At 35.6% G+C, this 10,947-nt stretch overlaps 1 protein-coding gene across 1 annotated transcript in view; it reads right to left on the bottom strand.

Annotated features, from left to right (window-relative positions):
- Positions 1 to 512: 512 nt before the first annotated feature.
- The window catches only part of ILRUN (inflammation and lipid regulator with UBA-like and NBR1-like domains), a 53,340-nt gene continuing 42,905 nt past the window's right edge, over positions 513 to 10,947 (bottom strand). Inside the window, exon 5 of the mRNA XM_081324520.1 lies at positions 513 to 4,804. Coding sequence (XP_081180646.1) covers positions 4,769 to 4,804 — 36 coding nt within the window. The 3' untranslated portion in view covers positions 513 to 4,768. The remainder of the gene's footprint in view (positions 4,805 to 10,947) is intronic.

Genomic DNA, 10,947 nt, shown 5'->3' with positions numbered 1-10,947 from the left:
GTAAAATTTCGTATTTCTTGGCCACAGAAATGGTTAGGAGGGGGGAAAAAACCCACATTATTTCTTTTAAAAATTTGAATAGCAAGCATATACATACATACATTCAGAAAAGATCTACATACATTCAAGAAGAGAAGTGGGCTGCAGTCAATTGAATTTACCATGTTCTTTTTTTTAAAAAAAATTGCCTAGATCTGTTCTAATATTGCAAATAGCTCATTCACAAAGTCTATCCCACCTGACCTATGAAATCCAGTCAGGATGGCTGATGCTGCAGAAAATTTGTACAGATGCTTAAGTAGTTTACTCAGATGGAAATTATACTGCAGTTTAAACAACAGGTGACATTTTATAGCACACAAGATCTATTGAACTCCATTACTACCTACATAGGGGAGGCAGGCTGTTATGGAAGGTGTGGCCATTCATAATTCAAAGAAGTTGCTCCTTGTCAACTTAGCTATCCCAGGAAATTTTCTACTACTCCACTCTCCTTTCCCACATTTCTCCCCCTTTTGTCCAGGCAGATGAGTATATTTCCAATAAAACACAGTGATGTGATTACATACTAGTTTTATTTTCTAAAATCTCTGGGGCGAAAGACATTCATAAAAATAAGGCTATGCTAAAATAATGGGTTTTGCTTTGTAGCATGCTAGTTATCATTTTATTATTTACAATTTGATTTTTAAAAAAGGCTAGTGGGTGCAAAGCGAATATCCTGAAGCATATTGATACAAATCTGCACTACAATTTTCTATAAGAACAATGAATTTTCAAGTTAGTTCTGGTTTGTCTGTAACTCAAGAAATGAAAATAAGAACGAAAAGTAATCACTTAAATAATGAACAGATGCTACAGCAGCAACTTCACCACCAATAAAAACTCAACAACTATACAATTGTTTTGTGTTAATTTAATCATACAAATATTCATTTATACATTAAGGAAAAAGCATTTTTTGTTTTTCCCACAATGTGCTATTACAGGATTCTTCCCAGACTCAATAAAGCAACACACCATCCTGCTCTACACATGCACTCCCCCCAGAGAGAATAAAGACAGGCTGCAGTATCAATCATTCACACAAGAGAAAAAAAATGGAAACCTGGACATGGGACAGCGTGCATTTCTTATCCCAGTGAACGTCAGCTATTTTTGCCCCTAGAAAGTTTCAAGACGGGGTTCATTTGCAACAGGGAAGGATAAGTAGTACACACTTCCAAATCTCTGGATCCACCTTACTTTGCACTTATTTTCTCCATATAATGGCAATAACCTAGGCCAGTCTGCTGGTACTTGCTTGATACCCACCCAGAGGACACAGCTTATTTTCAATCAGAGGGTTTGAAACGTGTCCAATTTTCCAGTGAAGAGTCTGGGTATTTTCCATTCCAGGCTGGAGTCATATTTCCAGGTACAAAAGTTGGTTATCAACATATTCAAATTCAATAGTTTGGGCTATAGTTAAGCTTGCATTTAAAAAAAAATTAAATGTTGAAAACAACTTACTATATTATAATTACTGGCATTTATTCTTTGCAGGAATCCATCATAATTTCTTCTAATCACACAAGAGAAATGAAGTGCAAGTGAACACAGACACGGATCAAGCAGGTTCAAGCTTCCATCATGACCAAATACTATTATCACTTCAGTAGAACGGCATTAACAACTATTTCATGAACATTCTCCTACAGATGCTATAGGAAATAAGGAGATGCGTGTACACTGTAACATTTGAAGATGATGGGAGTGTTTGCTTTGCTTTAGTTAACAACATTCTGAGAGTCATTACAACTTTCAAATGTATACGGATTGCATTCTAAACACTCATGCCAATTTCAAATTTGACAGTGTGCAGAGATAAACGGAAAACTGTACAAGAGCAGTGTCTGGAGTGAGGTCGACATGAAGTGAGGTCGACATGAAAAACTTCAATCCTAACACTATCACATTTTTCTGATAAGAGATCTCTGCCTTTATTGCATATCATGCAGCAATTCTAGAAGAACAGCTTTCTTATGTTACTGAATTATAATGCTTTGTCAAGCTGAACCTTTTTAGTTCCTGTTGACATGCAACTGTTAAAAGCTACAGCCCTTTCATTCACTGAGAATGGAAAAATGCAACACACAGCATAAATTTCCTTGTTGGTTCAGGGATATAAATATTACACGGTTCTGAAAATAAGCCTTGATGTCAAGATAGATATATATCCTTAACAGTTTAAACATGAAAGTCTGCCTCTAACCTAATCAACATGATTTTGTCATAAGCCCAATATCATCATAAGGGGCTTTATAACTCAGGAAGTATACTCTGAGCCCTAAGATCTTACTATTTGATAAATCAGACAGGGAAATCTAAGGAAGAATAGTAAACAATTTAAACATCTTCCCATTGCCATCCCTGAAAGGGCCGTCCCCTTATACAAAATACTCACAGATTTAATTTCATAGCTGAAGGGAGTTCATGCCTGAAAACAATTTTGGAAACTCAAAAGTAGTGTATACTGTAACTCAACACTATTGCTGTCTTTTGCCTTTTTTATATTAGAGATTTGTTCAATTCATATGTCACTAGCACTTGAGAAAAGAGAAAATATTTGAAATTACCAAAGGGAAAGGGCAGCCAACAAGTAAGCTGGCTGATCATTATCAATTTTCCTTCTGCACAGTGTTAAAAACGGCACACAATCTTTACAATAAAAGCTGGATGTTTATGTGGGTGAAATATGTGGGTACCTGTTTTAAACAAAAAGCTAAAAATGTTTGGATTTGATTAGCTACTACTTATTTTAAGATTTCCCTCATTGCTGCCAAAGAACACACACACACACTCATTAACATACACACAAATATATTCCATCTGGTCACTCAGTCCTTTGCTGGCCTATCTAGAAAGGTGCTTGCCTACAACAAGGGAGAAATTAAAACAAAACAGGAGTAATGCTGTACATAATCAGTTTATCCTTTTTTGAATTTGGAAAATATATTGCTTGAAGTGATTAAGATAAATATTTAGAGATCCATGTTAGAAAAATGGCTGAGGATTAATGGAAAACCCATACTCCATCCTTTACCTTTTCAAGGTAAGGGCTTTTGTGTTTTTGCATTGATATCTCCCGGTGTTTATGGCTGATAAATAAAATTAGGTGACAAGAAAAAATATATACATATCCCTCAAAAGAGCAGTCTTTGATGGCTGACCAGTCCTAGGAAACTGCATCTCTCAATACCTGCTTCTTCAGATCTCAGTCAGTTAGACTCTGCAGGAGCTATCTATATGTTCTGGCAGGAAACAAGATTGTAGTCAAGAGTATCATACATTTAAACGGCTCTTTACACCAACTTATGAAAAAAAGTTAATTTAGAAGATAATACTTTGGGTCCAGCAATAGTCTCCCATTACATCCTCATTAGAATATGTTTTTACATCATTCCCTCAAACACAAAATAGGCAGTTTGGTCTTTTGAGTGAAATCAAAGAAAGGGGTATTGCATATTTTTCTCTCTTTGGCAGATGGCTGCTGGGTTCAAGTTTCTGAATTACACAGATTCCCCACCCACTTTTTAAAGTCTTGCAAACCTCAAGAATTTCAAGAGACCATGCTCTGTTAACTGGACAGCTTGGTCTCAGTTATATATGGCTATCATTCTCCATGGGTTGCACATAGGTAGACTTTAAACAACATTAGCTTTTCATATACAAACTAGAAAACCAGGTTTTAAAGTAGAAATTTGATAAAATAAATTACTCGAATGGCAGCTGCTGATTCCTTCTCCTACATATTCTAAGTTACTCAGTCGCTCTCAAGAAAGGAAAAAAATCAATTATCAGTCTATAGAAGAGAAGATGTGATACTCCTACATCTAAACATGCCAGGAAACAGTAATAATATGTGCTCTAACATTCTAGAAATCAAAATTCTTCTTGGCACAAAATGGACAGACATATAGATGTTTCAACAACAGTCACGGCATATTTAAGAAAATGGGAATATGGCAACTTTCTAACCTATTTAGGAAAAACTTTTAAAATCTAGTATAAGCATGTACATACTCAAATCTCCACTGTTATTATAATCCTTTCTACTTTCTCATCTATCTGTGAATGGTGAAACCGGACTTGCACAACTTTATTAAATGGAAAAGAACAAGCAGATGACTATTGCATAGTGCCAACAGCAAATTAAAAAGCAACTAAAAAAACATTACAATTCATGGACCTGGTTATGAATCCACCTAGAAATTAATATCACCTGACATACAAATAGCAGCTGCACCAACCAAGAAAAAGCTAAGCAAAACATCTATTTCATAGCAAGCACATCTCTATAAAAATGCACGCTGTCCCTTTTAAAAGTTGTGAAAAAAATAACATTTGCTCAGTCTACAACTGCTCTGTAGGCAAAATAACTTCTTTTAAAAAGAGATGGCTTCTCCATTTTAATCTTTTTAAAAAAATTCTTTTAGACTACCTAATTAACTGTGACAGTAACTTCTAAACAAAACATTGGTGTATTTTTCTCTCTCATAGCACTGAACAGCACTCCTGAACTTCAGCATTCACACATGCATACTTTAGGGTGTTTTTTTTTCTGGAAACAACTAGTCTTAAGTTATTGTTTGTTTTCTTCTTATCCCAGGATATGGAGAGCAAGAAGGAAGTTCATGATGTATCTTCTATGAGCCACAAGAATTTCCCCTCCCTCCAAAGTTTGTTCTTTGTCAAATTCTCTTCTTGAAGATACCCGTTTTTGTTTTTAAGACTGTCCAAAGGGATAAGGACCATGAAAACCCTGAAAAAGAACAAGAAAAAAATTAATTTTAGTTTGGGGAATATATTAGGCAGTCTACTTTATTATGTTTGAAAAATTAAATCTTAACATTTAAAAGTCTTTCACTACTTTTCAAATTTGTATGCAATTGTTTAATCCAGATTTCTGCAACTAGATGTGTTAGGACCAAAATTCCCAGAACTCCCAGCATGTATGTCCCTTGCTTAGTTATTTTATTCATATTTCAGTAACAAATCCTAAGACTGCCAAAATATTTGATTGCTATCATTTCCTTTCTAATTATAATAATCTGGTAAGTGTCCACGGATATAGCCAAAAAATCTGTTGCATCACACTTCATATTTGGAATGTTTACTATTTACATGCTTCTGAAAATCAAGCTTGTGTTCATAATGTCAAAAAGTCTAAATTTTTAATCATTTACACTTTTCAAAGCTGCTCGCCTAAATATTATTTATGTTTTATGGCACTAAAATATTGGTAATATTAGCATAAAAAACTTGATTTTATTCCAAAAGCAGCATACAATGCCCATTAGTTTTATTTGCAATGAACCAATTTCCTTTAATATAAGTCAAAAGAAAAATATTTGCTGCATGATAAATCCTGCAAAATGTCGTTAGGCTGACCAGTAGCTACAAACGCCATGAGTAAAATTGCAGATTAGTCTCAGTATGCCACAATTTTCTACCCAGGATCTTTTCATCATCAGCCATTAATAGTCTGATAGATCATGATGCTAAAATTGTTTACTAACTTTCTGTAATAGAATAATATATATTTAGGGATTAGCTCACTCTGGCTGAAAACTAAATTAATAAATTCTTTTTAATTATTGGTTCCACAATCCATTTTTATTTATGTGCCAACAAATCAGTGTTGGCTCTTAGCAACCACACTGATAAGATTTTCTCCTTAACAATCTATCCTTAACCTGATCTTCCAGGTCTTAGGATCAATTTACGGGGACATATAATACTGAATATTTCAAATCCTCAAAGCTTTCAAATGATCAAATGCTGAGAATGTATCTCTCTCCTGACAGTATTCTAATAGTACTGAATCTTTTTTTAAAAAGGGCTTTTCTTTAGCTATAATTCAATTCTTTGAAGAAATGTGTTTTAATTGCTTAAATGTTCAAATAATATCTAACATATATTAGAACAATGCAATAAAATATAACATATATATATAACAATTATAACAAAAATAGTGGCAGTCTGCTGTCCATATTGTTGAGAGCCATACATCTGTTTTAATGGCAACACCTGTGTATCTACAGGGTGCTGAACAAAGTAGGATACCTGTTCACAAGCAATAAGATGAGCAAGAAAGCATCTCTTGTTTGTTAAAGGCAAAAGGAGATTTACTCAACTCTTGTTCTACCTGCCTTCAAGTATATTTTTAAGACATAGGTCTTCTTTTAAGCAGGCCCGCTTTAGGTTGGGGGTTGTATGGCAGCTTTTAAAAATGTTCTTTCTGGGCAATTGTAGCTTCCCCCCCTGCTTTTAATTTGCAAAGCTAGCAAGAGCTATTTTGGGAGTTGGGCAGCCTAGAAATTGGAAGGATGGTGGGTGGATGGATAGACAGACAGCTAGACAGAAACAACTTCACCATTTTTTCTCTTGACCACTTCTTTTGGAAACGACCACATCTTTCATGATAACCTGTGAATTGCTCCCTTCAGCAGCAATGTCCTCCCAAAATTCTAAATGTGCCCATTGTTTGACTTTCTCTATATTTTACAATATAATTAACACATTTTAATACACCGTAAAAGAACATAAAGAGCAGAATAAACAAGACAGTGGTTGCCAAAACATAATAATAAGCAAATTCATTCATTATAGAAAATGAAGATTCAGTGAGTCTATTTACACTGAATCAGCAGACCTTCAGCATGATGCATCTGCAGCCCACCTGATTATGGAGGGTGGAAGTGATCCAGAGCACTGTGGTGATTAAAGTGTTAGAATAAGATTGGGAAGACTCCTGTTCAATTCTACTCGCAACTACAGGGACTGGTACTCTCTTTCATCCCAATCCGTTGTAAGATAAGGATAAAATGAAGCAAAATATTCGTTCACTGAATTTCTTGATCAAGGATAGAATATATTCTGAGTAGTAAATAAATGCTCTAGTACAGACATGTCAAAGTCGTGCCGTCATGTGACGTCGCGCAACATATCAGAGCTTTTTCCCCATTGCCGGCAATGGGGTGGGTGCGGTTTCGTTGTGATGCATCCGGCCCACAGGCCAGCAGTTTGACACCCCTGGTCTAATGGTTAAGGCACCAGGCTAGAAACCAGGTGATTGTGAATTCTAGAACTGCCTTAGATTTGAAAGCTGGCTGGGTGACCTGGAGCAGTTATTCTCTATCTCAGGTCATGATGTCAGGTTTGGGCAACAAGGTGGTTGGTCAGTTTCTGCTACAACTAATGGATAAGATCAATTTCATTTTTTTTTGGAGGGGATGCTTCAAATTTTTTATTAGTTTATCAAAATATAAAATATAGAAATACAAAGAAAAAAGAAAATAATGGGAAAATAGGGGAGGGGAAGGAAAAAAGGAAAATCAATTTTCAGATGATCTGGGGGAAAAACCATTTATAGAAAAACACGGAGGAAAAAAACTTCAAAGCTTTCTTGAAGAAGATCCAACTGCACTGATAACAAATGACGTAAATACTATTTTAAAAAAAACATTATTTCCCGATTTTTGTGTGGCATACAACTCATAATGCAAAAGCATTTTCATATTTAAAATCTGATTTATAATTATCCCAGTAGTTTTCTTACTGACTCAGTGATTAGATGTGTTTGCTGTATAATCCTGTACAGATATTTTGTTATGTTGGCTGAGAAATCAGGACTGCTGTCCAAACCAATTCAGCAATGCCTTTTTGTCAGCCAACTTAACATGCTAAATTTGTACACTACATTTTATTTAATAGTCATTAATTTTGATATTATTATTATTATTCAAATAAAACAAACCTAATTTTTCCCTTTAACGATGAGCACAAGAATAAAAGGATTCTGAAGTAATCTCCATTTCACGTAAGATTTACAAAACATAAAGGGTGTCCTATGTTGTTCTCCAAGTTCATTCAAGGAAATAGTTAATATTTCTTTTTCAAAATCTTCAATAGAAACTAGTTCTTAGCTCACATCAATCACTGGTAATACTATTAACTGGGAAATAACATTTTAGATTCTCTTATCCCATCTAGCCTCCTTTTAAATGTAGTTACCACACTAAGACTTAGAAAACATTGGAGAACTATATTGACTCTGTTTCGCTTTTGTTTGTCATACAGTTTGAATAAATAAAAGAATAGTTTTTTTTAATGCTTGGCTGCAAAATAAAACAAAAATATCCTAACTTACAGTGATGCTAACCTCAGATAATACCACTCAATCACCTTCTTTTTGTCATCCTTTCCTGGGCTGTTCCTGGTCATTGCTTCTCTAAACTACCTTGGCCTTTCTTCTGAATCACTTATGTAAACTGAACACAAATAGAGCATTTTGTACTGTATTTTGTTCAACACACACTATGCAAATATAATGCAATAACACAAATCTCTTCCCTATAATTCATCGGTTCATTTTGCTTGAACTGTTCTCTATATGTTTCTTTTAAAAAAAGATACCACACTCCTAGCTTGTACTTCTTCAGAACACAGAAAGAAGAGGAAAACCTCTTCTGCATGTGTTACTACCATAGAAGTATTTATCTTTGAAATAAATAAAAATAATCTACTAGTTGCCTTCAGATGAACTTCCTTAAGATTAACATTTTCTATTAATATTCAGTTTTCATGCAAACCATATTGAAATGACATGAAACACATTTCTTGTTGTAGGGCATGGGTGTCAAAACTTGCCACGTCATGTGACATGTCGCGAGGTAGCATGACTTTTTTTTTGCATTGCCGGAGGTGGGATGGGCGCAGCCTTCACATGACAGCCCTGTTGTACAGAATAGGTTACATTTTTAAAAAATATTACACTAGCTTTGCTAAACAGGCTTTTCTTAAACCACAAACTTAACAACCCAAAATTCTTGCTGAAAAATTGGGGGTTGGACAAGCAAAACAACTAATTATATAATACTAAGCCATTTCGGCTGAAATGTCTCCCTGGAAAAATACAGCAATATTCTTAGTGCATAAAATAACTTTGGGGAAATGTTAAATAATAATATATACATATAATTATTTGAATTATGAATATATATGCTACTTGTACAGGAATAAAATCAATTATGTTTATTGTAGTTGTCTTCATTTGCTTGACATGATACTTTAAAAATATATTTATAAACAGAAATATAATTTATTTATTCCATAAAAGAAGAGATAGCTTATTTAGAAAGAACTTGAAATCTAACAATCTAATCTAAATCTAATAATTTTTGTTTTTATTTTTTGGATGTGTGCATTCAGAAATTTAACATTAGCTAAATCTATTAAAATACAGGTAGTCCTCGAGTTATGAACATAGGACCCTGTCCATTACAGTTTCAAGTGGTGATGGCTGTTAAGTGAGACAGTCTCACCTAATGACCCTCACATTCTCTGCTCACCCTGATGCAGTTGTAAAACAAATGTGTGGGTTGTTAAGTGGAGCATAAGGTGCCTTGGAGGGGGGGAGGCTCTGGGAGGTCTCCCCCACTCCCGAGACACCCTGTGGTCCTCTTCCCATCCCTCAAGATCCCCACAGTTGTTGGGCCTACTTTCCCACTCCACACTGCAGGTCCCTTCATATTGGGTCCCCGCAGGCCTACCCCCACCTCATGGGTCCCCACAGGGCTTGGATATCCTATTTTTTGAAGATCTCCAGAGCTCTGGAGCTTTCTGCCACACTATGCAGACCACGTTATAGAAGCAAGACATGTTATTCATCACTGGGCCATGTGAGAGCCTCCCAGAAGCAGATGCCATTTCAGTGCAACCAAAAGGAATTGTGGTCATGCTGAAAATGACAGTCACACAGCCTAGGAGGCATGCCCTCCTTCCCCAGCATGAGGTCTGGAAATTATCAAAAGTCTGCAATGGGTGATGGGGGAAGGGAGCAAGCCCAAGGCCTGTGGGGATCTGGCAAGGTGGACTGGAGGGAGAAAGATGGGGGGCACTGCAGCAACACTGTACTGGTCCTAAACGCAAATGACTCGAGGGCACTCAGTGGCCATTAATTTGAAATAGGGGTCGTAAGTAGCTCCTGAGGGGTGGCATCTTTGAATGGCCACTAAGTGACCAATTTTTAAGCAAGGACTATCTGTAACAGGCTCCTTTAAAAAAAGAAAAGAAAATGACTGGGAAAACCAGATCCTACAAATATGGGGGAGGCCTAGTGTTTTGTGTGTATGGTTTTTTTTAAGGAAACTTGCTAGTGCCTCTACTCTTGCATAAGTAGACTCATTCTTTAGCCCAATTGTTTCACATAGATGTTATTATTTTTACTATATAATAAGTATGTATGTGTACACACACACACACACACACAAGTCTTAAGATCTTCCATTCATATAGGAAAACATTTAATTTGATGATCAAAAGTAATGCAATGTGAATTTAATGTTCTTTGAATAAACACAACTTTTAGTAATGACGTTATCTAAGAATTTAATTAACTGAAAGCACTGTAACTGACACAATTGGCTTAATTATACAACTGAGTGAATTTATAATTTATGAGCAAACTAGTACTTTTAAACTAGTACTGATATTATTGCTGAGAAATAATTTGTAAACTAATAAAGCATCTGTCTTTAATTTTTAAATAAACTATTCCTATTATCACATGTTAATATTAAAAGACTCATTTTCCCCCCCAAACACTTGAATACAGGGTAGACGAATGCCCCATACGATTCAGTGAATTAGAACTGAGTTGTCCATCCATCATAGATACATGAGAAACATTTTGGTTTTGTGCTTAAGACACCTAGCTGGAAACTGGGAGACCATGAGTTTTTAGGCATAAAGCCAGCTGGATAACTTTGGGCAATTCACTCTCTTTCAGCCTAGGAAGAAGGCAACCACAAACTGCTTCTAAAAATCTTGCAAAGAAAACTGCAGGGACTAGTCCAGGCAGTCTCCAGGAGTCAAGGGTGATTTGAAGGCTCACATGCACGC

Source organism: Vipera berus (assembly GCF_964194415.1).
Source record: "Vipera berus genome assembly, chromosome: 3".
Lineage (NCBI taxonomy): Eukaryota > Metazoa > Chordata > Lepidosauria > Squamata > Viperidae > Vipera > Vipera berus.
The sequence above is the reverse complement of the archived record's forward strand: the minus strand, read 5'-3'. Positions and strand labels throughout refer to the sequence as shown.